The sequence below is a fragment of the Oncorhynchus keta genome, unplaced genomic scaffold (genome assembly GCF_023373465.1).
Source record: "Oncorhynchus keta strain PuntledgeMale-10-30-2019 unplaced genomic scaffold, Oket_V2 Un_contig_19179_pilon_pilon, whole genome shotgun sequence".
Taxonomy (NCBI): Eukaryota; Metazoa; Chordata; class Actinopteri; order Salmoniformes; family Salmonidae; genus Oncorhynchus; species Oncorhynchus keta.
In genome coordinates this window covers 105,001-122,500 of record NW_026281323.1, presented here as the reverse complement: position 1 = coordinate 122,500, position 17,500 = coordinate 105,001, and the positions used below count along the sequence as shown (strand labels likewise).

The window sequence follows — 17,500 nt, the reverse complement described above, 5'->3', positions numbered from 1 at the left end:
GATCTGAGAGGACCTGCAGGTTTAAAGGTCTGTCTGTCTGTCTGTCTGTCCTGGTCTGAGAGGACCTGCAGGTTTAAAGGTCTGTCTGTCTCTCTGGATACCCTGGTCTGAGAGGACCTGCAGGTTTAAAGGTCTGTCTGTCTGTCTGTCTGGTCTGTCTGGACCTGTCAGTCTGTCTGTCTGTCTGTCTGTCTGTCTGTCTGTCTGTCTGTCTGTCTGTCTATATACCCAGGTCTGAGAGGACCTGCAGGTTTAAAGGTCTGTCTGTCTGTCTGTCTGTCTGTCTGTCTGTCTGTCTGTCTGTCTACCCTGATCTGAGGTCTGAGATGACCTGCAGGTTTAAACGTCTATCTGTCTGTCTCTCTATCTCTATGTATATACCCAGGTCTGAGAGGACCTGCAGGTTTAATGGTCTGTCTGTCTGTCTGTCTGTCTGTCTGTCTGTCTGTCTGTCTGTCTGTCTGTCTGTCTGTCTGTCTGTCTGTCTGTCTGTCCTGGTCTGAGAGGACCTGCAGGTTTAAAGGTCTGTCTGTCTGTCTGGATACCCTGGTCTGAGATGACCTGCAGGTTTAAAGGTCTGTCTGTCTGTCTGTCTGTCTGTCTGTCTGTCTGTCTGTCTGTCTGTCTGTCTGTCTGTCTGTCTGTCTCTATATATCTCTCTGTCTATATCCTGGTCTGAGAGGACCTGCAGGTTTAAACGTCTGTCTGTCTGTCTGTCTGTCTGTCTGGCTGTCTTTAAAGTCTGTCTGTCTGTCTGTCTGTCTGGATACCCTGGTCTGAGAGGACCTGCAGGTTTAAACGGTCTGTCTGTCTGTCTGTCTGATACCCTGGTCTGAGAGGACCTGCAGGTTTAAAGGTCTGTCTGTCTGTCTGTCTCTGTCTCTATCTATATACCCTGGTCTGAGAGGACCTGCAGGTTTAAAGGTCTGTCTGTCTGTCTGGATACCCTGGTCTGAGATGACCTGCAGGTTTAAACGGTCTGTCTGTCTGTCTGTCCTGGTCTGAGAGAACCTGCAGGTTTAATGGTCTGTCTGTCTGTCTGTATCCTGGTCTGAGATGACCTGCAGGTTTAAACGTCTGTCTGTCTGTCTCTCTGGATACCCAGGTCTGAGAGGACCTGCAGGTTTAAAGGTCTGTCTCTCTGTCTGGATACCCTGGTCTGAGAGGACCTGCAGGTCTGTCTCTCTGTCTGTCTGTCTGTCTGTCTGTCTGTCTGTCTGTCTGTCTGTATATCTCTCTGGTCTGAGAGGACCTGCAGGTTTAAAGGTCTGTCTGTCTGTCTGTCTGTCTGTCTCTGTCTGTCTGTCTGTCTGTCTGTCTGTCTGTCCCTGGTCTGAGATGACCTGCAGGTTTAAACGTCTATCTGTCTGTCTCTCTATCTCTATGTATATACCCAGGTCTGAGAGGACCTGCAGGTTTAATGGTCTGTCTGTCTGTCTCTGTCTTGTCTGTCTGTCTGTCTCTGTCTGTCTGTCTGTCTCTGTCTGTCTGTCTGATACCCTGGTCTGAGAGGACCTGCAGGTTTAAAGGTCTGTCTGTCTGTCTGGATACCCCTGAGGGACTGCAGGTTTAAAGGACCTGTCTGGTTTAAAGTCTGTCTGTCTGTCTGTCTCTATATATCTCTCTATCTATATACCCAGGTCTGAGAGGACCTGCAGGTTTAAAGGTCTGTCTGTCTGTCTATCTGGATACCCTGATCTGAGAGGACCTGCAGGTTTAAAGGTCTGTCTGTATGTCTGTCTGTCTGTCCTGGTCTGAGAGGACCTGCAGGTTTAAAGGTCTGTCTGTCCCTCTGGATACCCTGGTCTGAGAGGACCTGCAGGTTTAAAGGTCTGTCTGTCTGTCTGTCTGTCTGTCTGTCTGTCTGGATACCCTGGTCTGAGATGACCTGCAGGTATAAACGTCTGTCTGTCTGTCTCTGTCTGTCTGTCTAGATACCCTGGTCTGAGAGGATCTGCAGGTTTAAATGTCTGTCTGTCTGGATACCCTGGTCTGAGAGGACCTGCAGGTTTAAAGGTCGGTCTGTCTGTCTGTCTGTCTGTCTGTCTGTCTGTCTGTCTGTCTGTCTGTCTGTCTGTCTGTCTGTCTCTATATCTCTCTCTATCTATATACCCAGGTCTGAGAGAACCTGCAGGTTTAATGGTCTGTCTGTCTGTCTTGATATCCTGGTCTGAGAGGACCTGCAGGTTTAAAGGTCTGTCTGTCTGTCTCTCTCTATTTTTATCTATATACCCAGGTCTGAGAGAGCCTGCAGGTTTAATGGTCTGTCTGTCTGTCTGGATACCCTGGTCTGAGATGACCTGCAGGTTTAAACGTCTGTCTGTCTCTCTATCTCTCTCTATCTATATACCCAGGTCTGAGAGAACCTGCAGGTTTAATGGTCTGTCTGTCTGTCTGGATATCCTGGTCTGAGATGACCTGCAGGTTTAAACGTCTGTCTGTCTGTCTCTCTATCTATATACCCAGGCCTGAGAGGACCTGCAGGTTTAAAGGTCTGTCTGTCTGTCTGTCTGTCTGGATACCCTGGTCTGAGAGGACCTGCAGGTTTAAAGGTCTGTCTGTCTGTCTGGATACCCTGGTCTGAGAGGACCTGCAGGTTTAAAGGTCTGTCTGTCTGTCTGTCTGTCTGTCTGTCTGTCTCTATCTATATACCCTGGTCTGAGAGGACCTGCAGGTTTAAAGGTCTGTCTGTCTGTCTGTCTGTCTGTCTGTCTGTCTGTCTGTCTGTCTGTCTGTCTGTCTGTCTGTCTGTCTGTCTGGATACCCTGGTCTGAGATGACCTGCAGGTTTAAACGTCTGTCTGTCTGTCTATCTATCTCTATCTATATACCCAGGTCTGAGAGGACCTGCAGGTTTAATGGTCTGTCTGTCTGTCTGGATACCCTGGTCTGAGATGACCTGCAGGTTTAAACGTCTGTCTGTCTGTCTATCTATCTCTATCTATATACCCAGGTCTGAGAGAACCTGCAGGTTTAAAGGTCTGTCTGTCTGTCTTGATATCCTGGTCTGAGAGGTCCTGCAGGGTTAAACGTCTGTCTGTCTGTCTGTCTCTCTCTATCTCTATCTATATACCCAGGTCTGAGAGAACCTGCAGGTTTAATGGTCTGTCTGTCTGTCTGGATACCCTGGTCTGAGATGACCTGCAGGTTTAAACGTCTGTCTGTCTGTCTCTCTATCTCTCTCTATCTATATACCCAGGTCTGAGAGGACCTGCAGGTTTAAAGGTCTGTCTGTCTGTCTGGATACCCTGGTCTGAGAGGACCTGCAGGTTTAAACGTCTGTCTGTCTCTCTATCTCTCTCTATCTATATACCCAGGTCTGAGAGAACCTGCAGGTTTAATGGTCTGTCTGTCTGTCTGTCTGGATATCCTGGTCTGAGAGGACCTGCAGGTTTAAACGTCTGTCTGTCTGTCTCTCTCTATTTTTATCTATATACCCAGGTCTGAGAGAACCTGCAGGTTTAATGGTCTGTCTGTCTGTCTGGATACCCTGGTCTGAGATGACCTGCAGGTTTAAACGTCTGTCTGTCTGTCTCTCTATCTCTCTCTATCTATATACCCAGGTCTGAGAGAACCTGCAGGTTTAATGGTCTGTCTGTCTGTCTGGATATCCTGGTCTGAGATGACCTGTAGATTTAAACGTCTGTCTGTCTGTCTCTCTATCTCTCTCTATCTATATACCCAGGCCTGAGAGGACCTGCAGGTTTAAAGGTCTGTCTGTCTGTCTGGATACCCTGGTCTGTCTGTCTGTCTGTCTGTCTGTCTGGATACCCTGGTCTGAGAGGACCTGCAGGTTTAAAGGTCTGTCTGTCTGTCTGGATACCCTGGTCTGAGAGGACCTGCAGGTTTAAAGGTCTGTCTGTCTGTCTGTCCTGGTCTGAGAGGACCTGCAGGTTTAAAGGTCTGTCTGTCTGTCTGTCTGTCTGTCCTGGTCTGAGAGGACCTGCAGGTTTAAAGGTCTGTCTGTCTCTCTGGATACCCTGGTCTGAGAGGACCTGCAGGTTTAAAGGTCTGTCTGTCTGTCTGGATACCCTGGTCTGAGAGGACCTGCAGGTCTGTCTGTCTGTCTGTCTGTCTGTCTGTCTGTCTGTCTGTCTGTCTGTCTGTCTGTCTGTATATCTCTCTCTATCTATATACCCAGGTCTGAGAGGACCTGCAGGTTTAAAGGTCTGTCTGTCTGTCTGTCTGTCTGTCTGTCTGTCTGTCTGTCTGTCTGTCTGTCTGTCTGTCTGTCTGTATATCTCTCTCTATCTATATACCCAGGTCTGAGAGAACCTGCAGGTTTAAAGGTCTGTCTGTCTGTCTTGATATCCTGGTCTGAGAGGACCTGCAGGGTTAAACGTCTGTCTGTCTGTCTCTCTCTATCTCTATCTATATACCCAGGTCTGAGAGAACCTGCAGGTTTAATGGTCTGTCTGTCTGTCTGGATACCCTGGTCTGAGATGACCTGCAGGTTTAAAGGTCTGTCTGTCTGTCTGTCTGTCTGTCTGTCTGTCTGTCTGTCTGTCCTGCAGGTTTAAAGGTCTCTCTCTATCTATATACCCAGGTCTGAGAGGACCTGCAGGTTTAAAGGTCTGTCTGTCTGTCTGTCTGTCTGAGAGAACCTAGGTTTAATGGTCTGTCTGTCTGGTCTCTGAGATGACCTGCAGGTTTAAACGTCTGTCTGTCTGTCTCTCTATCTCTCTCTATCTATATACCCAGGTCTGAGAGAACCTGCAGGTTTAATGGTCTGTCTGTCTGTCTGTCTGGATATCCTGGTCTGAGAGGACCTGCAGGTTTAAACGTCTGTCTGTCTGTCTCTCTCTCTCTATTTATCTATATACCCAGGTCTGAGAGAACCTGCAGGTTTAATGGTCTGTCTGTCTGTCTGGATATCCTGGTCTGAGATGACCTGCAGGTTTAAACGTCTGTCTGTCTGTCTCTCTATCTCTCTATCTATATACCCAGGCCTGAGAGGACCTGCAGGTTTAAAGGTCTGTCTGTCTGTCTGTCTGTCTGGATACCCTGGTCTGAGAGGACCTGCAGGTTTAAAGGTCTGTCTGTCTGTCTGTCTGTCTGTCTGTCTGTCTGTCTGGATACCCTGGTCTGAGAGGACCTGCAGGTTTAAAGGTCTGTCTGTCTGTCTGTCCTGGTCTGAGAGGACCTGCAGGTTTAAAGGTCTGTCTGTCTGTCTGTCCTGGTCTGAGAGGACCTGCAGGTTTAAAGGTCTGTCTGTCTGTCTGGATACCCTGGTCTGAGAGGACCTGCAGGTTTAAAGGTCTGTCTGTCTGTCTGGATACCCTGGTCTGAGAGGACCTGCAGGTTTAATGGTCTGTCTGTCTGTTCCTGTCTGTCTGTCTGTCTGTCTGTCTGTCTGTCTGTCTCTCTGTCTGTCTAGATACCCTGGTCTGAGAGGACCTGCAGGTTTAAAGGTCTGTCTGTCTGTCTGGATACTGTCTGAGAGGACCTGCAGGTTTAAAGGTCTGTCTGTCTGTCTGTCTGTCTGTCTGTCTGTCTGTCTGTCTGTCTGTCTGTCTGTATATCTCTCTCTATCTATATACCCAGGTCTGAGAGGACCTGCAGGTTTAAAGGTCTGTCTGTCTGTCTGTCTGCCTGTCTGTCTGTCTGTCTGTCTGTCTGTCTGTCTGTCTGTCTGTCTGTCTGTCTGTCTGTCTGTCTGTCCCTGGTCTGAGATGACCTGCAGGTTTAAACGTCTATCTGTCTGTCTCTCTATCTCTATGTATATACCCAGGTCTGAGAGGACCTGCAGGTTTAATGGTCTGTCTGTCTGTCTGTCTGTCTGTCTGTCTGTCTGTCTGTCTGTCTGTCTGTCTGTCTCTGTCTGTCTGTCTAGATACCCTGGTCTGAGAGGACCTGCAGGTTTAAAGGTCTGTCTGTCTGTCTGGATACGCTGCCTGAGAGGACCTGCAGGTTTAAAGGTCTGTCTGTCTGTCTGTCTGTCTGTCTGTCTGTCTGTCTGTCTGTCTGTCTGTCTGTCTGTCTGTCTGTCTGTCTGTCTGTCTGTCTGTCTGTCTGTCTGTCTGTCTGTCTCTATATCTCTCTATCTATATACCCAGGTCTGAGAGGACCTGCAGGTTTAAAGGTCTGTCTGTCTGTCTATCTGGATACCCTGATCTGAGAGGACCTGCAGGTTTAAAGGTCTGTCTGTATGTCTGTCTGTCTGTCCTGGTCTGAGAGGACCTGCAGGTTTAAAGGTCTGTCTGTCCCTCTGGATACCCTGGTCTGAGAGGACCTGCAGGTTTAAAGGTCTGTCTGTCTGTCTGTCTGTCTGTCTGTCTGTCTGTCTGTCTGTCTGTCTGTCCCTGGTCTGAGATGACCTGCAGGTTTAAACGTCTATCTGTCTGTCTGTCTGCTTGTCTGTCTGTCTGGATACCCTGATCTGAGAGGACCTGCAGGTTTAAAGTTCTGTCTGTCTGTCTCTCTATCTCTATAAATACCCAGGTCTGAGAGGACCTGCAGGTTTAATGGTCTGTCTGTCTGTCTGTCTGTCTGTCTGTCTGTCTGTCTGTCTGTCTGTCTCTGTCTGTCTGTCTGTCTGTCTAGATACCCTGGTCTGAGAGGACCTGCAGGTTTAAAGGTCTGTCTGTCTGTCTGGATACGCTGCCTGAGAGGACCTGCAGGTTTAAAGGTCTGTCTGTCTGTCTGTCTGTCTGTCTGTCTGTCTGTCTGTCTGTCTGTCTGTCTGTCTCTATATATCTCTCTATCTATATACCCAGGTCTGAGAGGACCTGCAGGTTTAAAGGTCTGTCTGTCTGTCTATCTGGATACCCTGATCTGAGAGGACCTGCAGGTTTAAAGGTCTGTCTGTATGTCTGTCTGTCTGTCCTGGTCTGAGAGGACCTGCAGGTTTAAAGGTCTGTCTGTCCCTCTGGATACCCTGGTCTGAGAGGACCTGCAGGTTTAAAGGTCTGTCTGTCTGTCTGTCTGTCTGTCTGTCTGTCTGTCTGTCTGTCTGTCTGTCTGTCTGTCTGGATACCCTGGTCTGAGATGACCTGCAGGTTTAAACGTCTGTCTGTCTGTCTCTGTCTGTCTGTCTGGATACCCTGATCTGAGAGGACCTGCAGGTTTAAAGTTCTGTCTGTCTGTCTCTCTATCTATATACCCGGGTCTGAGAGGACCTGCAGGTTTAATGGTCTGTCTGTCTGTCTGTCTGTCTGTCTGTCTGTCTGTCTGTCTGTCTGTCTGTCTGTCTGTCTTGATATCCTGGTCTGAGAGGACCTGCAGGTTTAAACGTCTGTCTGTCTGTCTCTCTCTATTTTTATCTATATACCCAGGCCTGAGAGGACCTGCAGGTTTAAAGGTCTGTCTGTCTGTCTGGATACCCTGGTCTGAGATGACCTGCAGGTTTAAACGTCTGTCTGTCTGTCTCTCTATCTCTCTCTATCTATATACCCAGGTCTGAGAGAACCTGCAGGTTTAATGGTCTGTCTGTCTGTCTGGATATCCTGGTCTGAGATGACCTGCAGGTTTAAACGTCTGTCTGTCTGTCTGTCTCTCTATCTCTCTCTATCTATATACCCAGGCCTGAGAGGACCTGCAGGTTTAAAGGTCTGTCTGTCTGTCTGTCTGTCTGTCTGGATACCCTGGTCTGAGAGGACCTGCAGGTTTAAAGGTCTGTCTGTCTGTCTGGATACCCTGGTCTGAGAGGACCTGCAGGTTTAAAGGTCTGTCTGTCTGTCTCTATCTATATACCCTGGTCTGAGAGGACCTGCAGGTTTAAAGGTCTGTCTGTCTGTCTGGATACCCAGGTCTGAGAGGACCTGCAGGTTTAAAGGTCTGTCTGTCTGTCTGTCCTGGTCTGAGAGGACCTGCAGGTTTAAAGGTCTGTCTGTCTGTCTGTCCTGGTCTGAGAGGACCTGCAGGTTTAAAGGTCTGTCTGTCTCTCTGGATACCCTGGTCTGAGAGGACCTGCAGGTTTAAAGGTCTGTCTGTCTGTCTGGATACCCTGGTCTGAGAGGACCTGCAGGTCTGTCTGTCTGTCTGTCTGTCTGTCTGTCTGTCTGTCTGTCTGTCTGTCTGTCTGTCTGTATATCTCTCTCTATCTATATACCCAGGTCTGAGAGGACCTGCAGGTTTAAAGGTCTGTCTGTCTGTCTGTCTGTCTGTCTGTCCCTGGTCTGAGATGACCTGCAGGTTTAAACGTCTATCTGTCTGTCTCTCTATCTCTATGTATATACCCAGGTCTGAGAGGACCTGCAGGTTTAATGGTCTGTCTGTCTGTCTGTCTGTCTGTCTGTCTGTCTGTCTGTCTGTCTGTCTGTCTGTCTGTCTAGATACCCTGGTCTGAGAGGACCTGCAGGTTTAAAGGTCTGTCTGTCTGTCTGGATACGCTGCCTGAGAGGACCTGCAGGTTTAAAGGTCTGTCTGTCTGTCTGTCTGTCTGTCTGTCTGTCTGTCTGTCTGTCTCTATATATCTCTCTATCTATATACCCAGGTCTGAGAGGACCTGCAGGTTTAAAGGTCTGTCTGTCTGTCTGTCTATCTGGATACCCTGATCTGAGAGGACCTGCAGGTTTAAAGGTCTGTCTGTATGTCTGTCTGTCTGTCCTGGTCTGAGAGGACCTGCAGGTTTAAAGGTCTGTCTGTCCCTCTGGATACCCTGGTCTGAGAGGACCTGCAGGTTTAAAGGTCTGTCTGTCTGTCTGTCTGTCTGTCTGTCTGTCTGTCTGTCTGTCTGGATACCCTGGTCTGAGATGACCTGCAGGTTTAAACGTCTGTCTGTCTGTCTGCTTGTCTGTCTGTCTGGATACCCTGATCTGAGAGGACCTGCAGGTTTAAAGTTCTGTCTGTCTGTCTCTCTATCTATATACCCGGGTCTGAGAGGACCTGCAGGTTTAATGGTCTGTCTGTCTGTCTGTCTGTCTGTCTGTCTGTCTGTCTGTCTGTCTGTCTGTCTGTCTGTCTGTCTGTCTGTCTGTCTCTATATCTCTCTCTATCTATATACCCAGGTCTGAGAGAACCTGCAGGTTTAATGGTCTGTCTGTCTGTCTTGATATCCTGGTCTGAGAGGACCTGCAGGTTTAAACGTCTGTCTGTCTGTCTCTCTCTATTTTTATCTATATACCCAGGTCTGAGAGAGCCTGCAGGTTTAATGGTCTGTCTGTCTGTCTGGATACCCTGGTCTGAGATGACCTGCAGGTTTAAACGTCTGTCTGTCTCTCTATCTCTCTCTATCTATATACCCAGGTCTGAGAGAACCTGCAGGTTTAATGGTCTGTCTGTCTGTCTGGATATCCTGGTCTGAGATGACCTGCAGGTTTAAACGTCTGTCTGTCTGTCTCTCTATCTATATACCCAGGCCTGAGAGGACCTGCAGGTTTAAAGGTCTGTCTGTCTGTCTGTCTGTCTGGATACCCTGGTCTGAGAGGACCTGCAGGTTTAAAGGTCTGTCTGTCTGTCTGGATACCCTGGTCTGAGAGGACCTGCAGGTTTAAAGGTCTGTCTGTCTGTCTGTCTGTCTGTCTGTCTGTCTCTATCTATATACCCTGGTCTGAGAGGACCTGCAGGTTTAATGGTCTGTCTGTCTGTCTCTGTCTTGTCTGTCTGTCTGTCTCTGTCTGTCTGTCTGTCTCTGTCTGTCTGTCTAGATACCCTGGTCTGAGAGGACCTGCAGGTTTAAAGGTCTGTCTGTCTGTCTGGATACGCTGCCTGAGAGGACCTGCAGGTTTAAAGGTCTGTCTGTCTGTCTGTCTGTCTGTCTGTCTGTCTGTCTGTCTGTCTGTCTGTCTCTATATATCTCTCTCTCTATATATCTCTCTATCTATATACCCAGGTCTGAGAGGACCTGCAGGTTTAAAGGTCTGTCTGTCTGTCTGTCTATCTGGATACCCTGATCTGAGAGGACCTGCAGGTTTAAAGGTCTGTCTGTCTGTCTGTCTGTCTGTCCTGTCTGAGAGGACCTGCAGGTTTAAAGGTCTGTCTGTCCCTCTGGATACCCTGGTCTGAGAGGACCTGCAGGTTTAAAGGTCTGTCTGTCTGTCTGTCTGTCTGTCTGGATACCCTGGTCTGAGATGACCTGCAGGTTTAAACGTCTGTCTGTCTGTCTGCTTGTCTGTCTGTCTGGATACCCAGGTCTGAGAGGACCTGCAGGTTTAAAGTTCTGTCTGTCTGTCTGTCTTCATATACCCTGGTCTGAGAGGACCTGCAGGTTTAAACGGTCTGTCTGTCTGTCTGTCTGTCTGTCTGTCTGTCTGTCTGTCTGTCTGTATATCTCTCTCTATCTATATACCCAGGTCTGAGAGAACCTGCAGGTTTAATGGTCTGTCTGTCTGTCTTGATATCCTGGTCTGAGAGGACCTGCAGGTTTAAACGTCTGTCTGTCTGTCTCTCTCTATTTTTATCTATATACCCAGGTCTGAGAGAGCCTGCAGGTTTAATGGTCTGTCTGTCTGTCTGGATACCCTGGTCTGAGATGACCTGCAGGTTTAAACATCTGTCTGTCTGTCTCTCTCTGGATATACCCAGGCCTGAGAGGACCTGCAGGTTTAAAGGTCTGTCTGTCTGTCTGTCTGGATACCCTGGTCTGAGAGGACCTGCAGGTTTAAAGGTCTGTCTGTCTGTCTGGATACCCTGGTCTGAGAGGACCTGCAGGTTTAAAGGTCTGTCTGTCTGTCTGTCTCTATCTATATACCCTGGTCTGAGAGGACCTGCAGGTTTAAAGGTCTGTCTGTCTCTATATCTCTCTCTATCTATATACCCAGGTCTGAGAGGACCTGCAGGTTTAAAGGTCTGTCTGTCTGTCTGGATACCCAGGTCTGAGAGGACCTGCAGGTTTAAAGGTCTGTCTGTCTGTCTGTCTGGATACCCTGATCTGAGAGGACCTGCAGGTTTAAAGGTCTGTCTGTCTGTCTGTCTGTCTGTCTGTCTGTCTGTCTGTCTGTCTTGATATCCTGGTCTGAAGGGACCTGCAGGTTTAAACGTCTGTCTGTCTCTCTATCTCTCTCTATCTATATACCCAGGTCTGAGAGGACCTGCAGGTTTAATGGTCTCTCTGTCTGTCTGTCTGGATACCCTGGTCTGAGAGGACCTGCAGGTTTAAACGTCTGTCTGTCTCTCTCTCTCTATCTCTATCTATATACCCAGGTCTGAGAGAACCTGCAGGTTTAAAGGTCTGTCTGTCTGTCTTGATATCCTGGTCTGAGAGGACCTGCAGGGTTAAACGTCTGTCTGTCTGTCTCTCTCTATCTCTATCTATATACCCAGGTCTGAGAGAACCTGCAGGTTTAATGGTCTGTCTGTCTGTCTGGATACCCTGGTCTGAGATGACCTGCAGGTTTAAAGGTCTGTCTGTCTGTCTCTCTATCTCTCTCTATCTATATACCCAGGTCTGAGAGGACCTGCAGGTTTAAAGGTCTGTCTGTCTGTCTTGATATCCTGGTCTGAGAGGACCTGCAGGTTTAAACGTCTGTCTGTCTGTCTCTCTCTATTTTTATCTATATACCCAGGTCTGAGAGAACCTGCAGGTTTAATGGTCTGTCTGTCTGTCTGGATACCCTGGTCTGAGATGACCTGCAGGTTTAAACGTCTGTCTGTCTGTCTCTCTATCTCTCTCTATCTATATACCCAGGTCTGAGAGAACCTGCAGGTTTAATGGTCTGTCTGTCTGTCTGTCTGGATATCCTGGTCTGAGAGGACCTGCAGGTTTAAACGTCTGTCTGTCTGTCTCTCTCTATTTTTATCTATATACCCAGGTCTGAGAGAACCTGCAGGTTTAATGGTCTGTCTGTCTGTCTGGATACCCTGGTCTGAGATGACCTGCAGGTTTAAATGTCTGTCTGTCTGTCTGTCTCTCTATCTATATACCCAGGCCTGAGAGGACCTGCAGGTTTAATGGTCTGTCTGTCTGTCTGTCTGGATATCCTGGTCTGAGATGACCTGCAGGTTTAAAGGTCTGTCTGTCTGTCTGGATACCCTGGTCTGAGAGGACCTGCAGGTTTAAAGGTCTGTCTGTCTGTCTGTCTGTCTGGATAGCCAGGTCTGAGAGAACCTGCAGGTTTAATGGTCTGTCTGTCTGTCTGGATACCCTGGTCTGAGAGGACCTGCAGGTTTAAAGGTCTGTCTGTCTGTCTGTCTCTATCTATATACCCTGGTCTGAGAGGACCTGCAGGTTTAAAGGTCTGTCTGTCTCTATATCTCTCTCTATCTATATACCCAGGTCTGAGAGGACCTGCAGGTTTAAAGGTCTGTCTGTCTGTCTGTCTGTCTGGATACCCTGATCTGAGAGGACCTGCAGGTTTAAAGGTCTGTCTGTCTGTCTGTCTGGATACCCTGATCTGAGAGGACCTGCAGGTTTAAAGGTCTGTCTGTCTGTCTGTCTGTCTGTCTGTCTGTCTGTCTGTCTGTCTGTCTGTCTGTCTGTCTGTCTTGATATCCTGGTCTGAGAGGACCTGCAGGTTTAAAGGTCTGTCTGTCTCTCTGGATACCCTGGTCTGAGATGACCTGCAGGTTTAAACGTCTGTCTGTCTCTCTATCTCTCTCTATCTATATACCCAGGTCTGAGAGGACCTGCAGGTTTAAACATCTGTCTGTCTGTCTTGATATCCTGGTCTGAGAGGACCTGCAGGTTTAAACGTCTGTCTGTCTGTCTCTCTCTATTTTTATCTATATACCCAGGTCTGAGAGAACCTGCAGGTTTAATGGTCTGTCTGTCTGTCTGGATACCCTGGTCTGAGATGACCTGCAGGTTTAAACGTCTGTCTGTCTGTCTCTCTATCTCTCTCTATCTATATACCCAGGTCTGAGAGAACCTGCAGGTTTAATGGTCTGTCTGTCTGTCTGTCTGGATATCCTGGTCTGAGAGGACCTGCAGGTTTAAACGTCTGTCTGTCTGTCTCTCTCTATTTTTATCTATATACCCAGGTCTGAGAGAACCTGCAGGTTTAATGGTCTGTCTGTCTGTCTGGATACCCTGGTCTGAGATGACCTGCAGGTTTAAATGTCTGTCTGTCTGTCTGTCTCTCTATCTATATACCCAGGCCTGAGAGGACCTGCAGGTTTAATGGTCTGTCTGTCTGTCTGTCTGGATATCCTGGTCTGAGATGACCTGCAGGTTTAAAGGTCTGTCTGTCTGTCTGGATACCCTGGTCTGAGAGGACCTGCAGGTTTAAAGGTCTGTCTGTCTGTCTGTCTGTCTGTCTGGATACCCTGGTCTGAGAGGACCTGCAGGTTTAAAGGTCTGTCTGTCTGTCTGGATACCCTGGTCTGAGAGGACCTGCAGGTTTAAAGGTCTGTCTGTCTGTCTGTCTGTCTGTCTGTCTGTCTGTCTGTCTGTCTGTCTCTATCTATATACCCTGGTCTGAGAGGACCTGCAGGTTTAAAGGTCTGTCTGTCTCTATATCTCTCTCTATCTATATACCCAGGTCTGAGAGGACCTGCAGGTTTAAAGGTCTGTCTGTCTGTCTGTCTGGATACCCAGGTCTGAGAGGACCTGCAGGTTTAAAGGTCTGTCTGTCTGTCTGTCTGTCTGTCTGTCTGTCTGTCTGTCTGTCTGTCTGTTTGTCTGGATACCCTGGTCTGAGAGGACCTGCAGGTTTAAAGGTCTGTCTGTCTGTCTGGATACCCTGGTCTGAGATGACCTGCAGGTTTAAACGTCTGTCTGTCTGTCTATCTCTCTCTATCTATATACCCAGGTCTGAGAGGACCTGCAGGTTTAATGGTCTCTCTGTCTGTCTGTCTGGATACCCTGGTCTGAGAGGACCTGCAGGTTTAAACGTCTGTCTGTCTGTCTCTCTATCTATCTATATACCCAGGTCTGAGAGAACCTGCAGGTTTAATGGTCTGTCTGTCTGTCTGGATATCCTGGTCTGAGATGACCTGTAGATTTAAACGTCTGTCTGTCTGTCTCTCTATCTCTCTCTATCTATATACCCAGGCCTGAGAGGACCTGCAGGTTTAAAGGTCTGTCTGTCTGTCTGGATACCCTGGTCTGAGATGACCTGCAGGTTTAAACGTCTGTCTGTCTGTCTCTCTATCTCTCTCTATCTATATACCCAGGTCTGAGAGAACCTGCAGGTTTAATGGTCTGTCTGTCTGTCTGGATATCCTGGTCTTAGATGACCTGCAGGTTTAAACGTCTGTCTGTCTGTCTCTCTCTCTCTATCTATATAGCCAGGTCTGAGAGGACCTGCAGGTTTAAAGGTCTGTCTGTCTGTCTGGATACCCTGGTCTGAGAGGACCTGCAGGTTTAAAGGTCTGTCTGTCTGTCTGTCTGTCTGTCTGTCTGTCTGTCTGTCTGTCTCTATCTATATACCCTGGTCTGAGAGGACCTGCAGGTTTAAAGGTCTGTCTGTCTCTATATCTCTCTCTATCTATATACCCAGGTCTGAGAGGACCTGCAGGTTTAAAGGTCTGTCTGTCTGTCTGGATACCCTGGTCTGAGAGGACCTGCAGGTTTAAAGGTCTGTCTGTCTATCTATATACCCAGGTCTGAGAGGACCTGCAGGTTTAAAGGTCTGTCTGTCTGTCTGGATACCCAGGTCTGAGAGGACCTGCAGGTTTAAAGGTCTGTCTGTCTGTCTGTCTGTCTCTATCTATATACCCTGGTCTGAGAGGACCTGCAGGTTTAAAGGTCTGTCTGTCTCTAATCTCTGTCTATCTATATACCCAGGTCTGAGAGGACCTGCAGGTTTAAAGGTCTGTCTGTCTGTCTGTCTGTCTGTCTGTCTGTCTGGATACCCAGGTCTGAGAGGACCTGCAGGTTTAAAGGTCTGTCTGTCTGTCTGGATACCCAGGTCTGAGAGGACCTGCAGGTTTAAAGGTCTGTCTGTCTGTCTGTCTGTCTGTCTGTCTGTCTGTCTGTCTGTCTGTCTTGATATCCTGGTCTGAGAGGACCTGCAGGTTTAAAGGTCTGTCTGTCTCTCTGGATACCCTGGTCTGAGATGACCTGCAGGTTTAAACGTCTGTCTGTCTCTCTATCTCTCTCTATCTATATACCCAGGTCTGAGAGGACCTGCAGGTTTAAAGGTCTGTCTGTCTGTCTTGATATCCTGGTCTGAGAGGACCTGCAGGTTTAAACGTCTGTCTGTCTGTCTCTCTCTATTTTTATCTATATACCCAGGTCTGAGAGAACCTGCAGGTTTAATGGTCTGTCTGTCTGTCTGGATACCCTGGTCTGAGATGACCTGCAGGTTTAAACGTCTGTCTGTCTGTCTCTCTATCTCTCTCTATCTATATACCCAGGTCTGAGAGAACCTGCAGGTTTAATGGTCTGTCTGTCTGTCTGTCTGGATATCCTGGTCTGAGAGGACCTGCAGGTTTAAACGTCTGTCTGTCTGTCTCTCTCTATTTTTATCTATATACCCAGGTCTGAGAGAACCTGCAGGTTTAATGGTCTGTCTGTCTGTCTGGATACCTGGTCTGAGATGACCTGCAGGTTTAAATGTCTGTCTGTCTGTCTGTCTCTCTATCTATATACCCAGGCCTGAGAGGACCTGCAGGTTTAAAGGTCTGTCTGTCTGTCTGTCTGTATCTGGTCTGAGATGACCTGCTTTAAAGGTCTGTCTGTCTGTCTGGATACCCTGGTCTGAGAGGACCTGCAGGTTTAAAGGTCTGTCTGTCTGTCTGTCTGTCTGTCTGGATACCCTGGTCTGAGAGGACCTGCAGGTTTAAAGGTCTGTCTGTCTGTCTGGATACCCTGGTCTGAGAGGACCTGCAGGTTTAAAGGTCTGTCTGTCTGTCTGTCTGTCTGTCTGTCTGTCTGTCTGTCTGTCTGTCTGTCTGTCTGTCTGTCTGTCTCTATCTATATACCCTGGTCTGAGAGGACCTGCAGGTTTAAAGGTCTGTCTGTCTGTGTCTCTCTGGATCTATATACCCAGGTCTGAGAGGACCTGCAGGTTTAAAGGTCTGTCTGTCTGTCTGTCTGTCTGTCTGTCTGGATACCCTGGTCTGAGAGGACCTGCAGGTTTAAAGGTCTGTCTGTCTGTCTGTCTGTCTGTCTGTCTGTCTGTCTGTCTGTCTGTCTGTCTGTCTGTCTGTCTGTCTTGATATCCTGGTCTGAGAGGACCTGCAGGTTTAAAGGTCTGTCTGTCTCTCTGGATACCCTGGTCTGAGATGACCTGCAGGTTTAAACGTCTGTCTGTCTCTCTATCTCTCTCTATCTATATACCCAGGTCTGAGAGGACCTGCAGGTTTAATGGTCTGTCTGTCTGTCTGGATACCCTGGTCTGAGAGGACCTGCAGGTTTAAACGTCTGTCTGTCTGTCTCTCTCTATCTCTGTCTATATACCCAGGTCTGAGAGGACCTGCAGGTTTAATGGTCTGTCTGTCTGTCTGGATACCCTGGTCTGAGATGACCTGCAGGTTTAAACGTCTGTCTGTCTGTCTGTCTATCTCTCTCTATCTATACCCAGGTCTGAGAGGACCTGCAGGTTTAAACGTCTGTCTGTCTGTCTGGATACCCTGGTCTGAGAGGACCTGCAGGTTTAAACGTCTGTCTGTCTGTCTCTCTCTATCTCTATCTATATAGCCAGGTCTGAGAGAACCTGCAGGTTTAATGGTCTGTCTGTCTGTCTGGATACCCTGGTCTGAGATGACCTGCAGGTTTAAACGTCTGTCTGTCTGTCTCTCTATCTCTCTCTATCTATATACCCAGGTCTGAGAGGACCTGCAGGTTTAAAGGTCTGTCTGTCTGTCTGGATACCCTGGTCTGAGAGGACCTGCAGGTTTAAAGGTCTGTCTGTCTGTCTGTCTGTCTGTCTGTCTGTCTGTCTGTCTGTATACCCTGGTCTGAGAGGACCTGCAGGTTTAAAGGTCTGTCTGTCTCTGTATCTCTCTCTATCTATATACCCAGGTCTGAGAGGACCTGCAGGTTTAAAGGTCTGTCTGTCTGTCTGGATACCCTGGTCTGAGAGGACCTGCAGGTTTAAAGGTCTGTCTGTCTGTCTGGATACCCTGGTCTGTCCTGCAGGTTTAAAGGTCTGTCTGTCTGTCTGTCTGGATACCCTGGTCTGAGAGGACCTGCAGGTTTAAACGTCTGTCTGTCTGTCTGTCTGTCTGTCTGTCTGTCTGTCTGTCTGTCTGTCTGGATACCCTGGTCTGGTCTGAGAGGACCTGCAGGTTTAAAGGTCTGTCTGTCTCTGTCTGTCTGGATACCCTGGTCTGAGAGGACCTGCAGGTTTAAAGGTCTGTCTGTCTGTCTGTCTGGTCTGAGATGACCTGCAGTCTGTCTGTCTGTCTGTCTCTCTGTCTGTCTCTCTGTATCTATATACCCAGGTCTGAGAGGACCTGCAGGTTTAAACGTCTGTCTGTCTGTCTCTGGATCTCTATCTATATAGCCAGGTCTGAGAGAACCTGCAGGTTTAATGGTCTGTCTGTCTGTCTGGATACCCTGGTCTGAGATGACCTGCAGGTTTAAACGTCTGTCTGTCTGTCTCTCTACCTGTCTATATACCCAGGTCTGAGAGGACCTGCAGGTTTAATGGTCTGTCTGTCTGTCTGTCTGTCTGTCTGTCTGTCTGTCTGTCTGTCTGTCTGTCTGTCTGTATCCCTATACCCAGGTCTGAGAG

The 17,500-nt window shown here is 48.4% G+C and overlaps 3 protein-coding genes and 1 long non-coding RNA gene across 8 annotated transcripts in view; 3 read left to right on the top strand and 1 right to left on the bottom strand.

The window, feature by feature from the left end:
- The window catches only part of LOC118366573 (collagen alpha-1(VI) chain-like), an 81,493-nt gene that overhangs the window by 31,382 nt on the left and 32,611 nt on the right, over positions 1-17,500 (top strand). The window lies entirely within an intron of this gene.
- LOC127920366 (uncharacterized) lies at positions 340-8,953 on the top strand. 5 transcript variants are annotated; one of them, XM_052504443.1, is made up of 8 exons: positions 1,292-1,415; positions 5,859-5,925; positions 6,628-6,741; positions 7,774-7,913; positions 7,966-7,981; positions 8,080-8,218; positions 8,358-8,459; positions 8,520-8,953. In XM_052504443.1, exons 1-8 carry the CDS (start codon positions 1,339-1,341, stop codon positions 8,951-8,953), a joined length of 1,089 nt encoding a protein of 362 aa, XP_052360403.1. In that variant the 5' UTR covers positions 1,292-1,338. The 5 variants fall into 5 exon arrangements, with proteins under 5 accessions (XP_052360404.1, XP_052360403.1, XP_052360406.1 ...); XM_052504442.1 differs by lacking the exon at positions 1,292-1,415 and adding an exon at positions 5,584-5,748; XM_052504446.1 differs by lacking the exon at positions 5,859-5,925 and having other exon boundaries at positions 1,305-1,423.
- Positions 9,138-17,500, top strand: part of LOC127920367 (uncharacterized) — a 22,825-nt gene continuing 14,462 nt past the window's right edge. Inside the window, exons 1-5 of the mRNA XM_052504447.1 lie at positions 9,138-9,323; positions 10,490-10,777; positions 12,114-12,179; positions 13,318-13,383; positions 14,278-14,347. Coding sequence (XP_052360407.1) covers positions 9,209-9,323; positions 10,490-10,777; positions 12,114-12,179; positions 13,318-13,383; positions 14,278-14,347 — 605 coding nt within the window. The 5' untranslated portion in view covers positions 9,138-9,208. The remainder of the gene's footprint in view (positions 9,324-10,489; positions 10,778-12,113; positions 12,180-13,317; positions 13,384-14,277; positions 14,348-17,500) is intronic.
- Positions 11,003-16,588, bottom strand: LOC127920371 (uncharacterized). Its single transcript, XR_008106079.1, has 3 exons — positions 16,514-16,588; positions 15,119-15,348; positions 11,003-11,145 (listed from the first exon to the last, which is right to left on the bottom strand). It is a non-coding gene; the product is annotated as an uncharacterized LOC127920371 (long non-coding RNA).

What these genes read in the sequence shown, in the direction of transcription:
- LOC127920366 (XM_052504443.1), top strand. Translation starts at nt 1,339, where the DNA reads ATGACCTGCAGGTTTAAACGTCTATCTGTCTGTCTCTCTATCTCTATG. An exon ending in GCAGGTTTAAAGGTCTGTCT is followed by an intron (nt 5,926 to 6,627) that starts GTCTGTCTGTCT and finishes GCAGGTTTAAAG; the next exon opens with GTCTGTCTGTCTGTCTGTCT. An exon ending in GAGGACCTGCAGGTTTAAAG is followed by an intron (nt 6,742 to 7,773) that starts GTCTGTCTGTCT and finishes GCAGGTTTAAAG; the next exon opens with GTCTGTCTGTCTGTCTGTCC.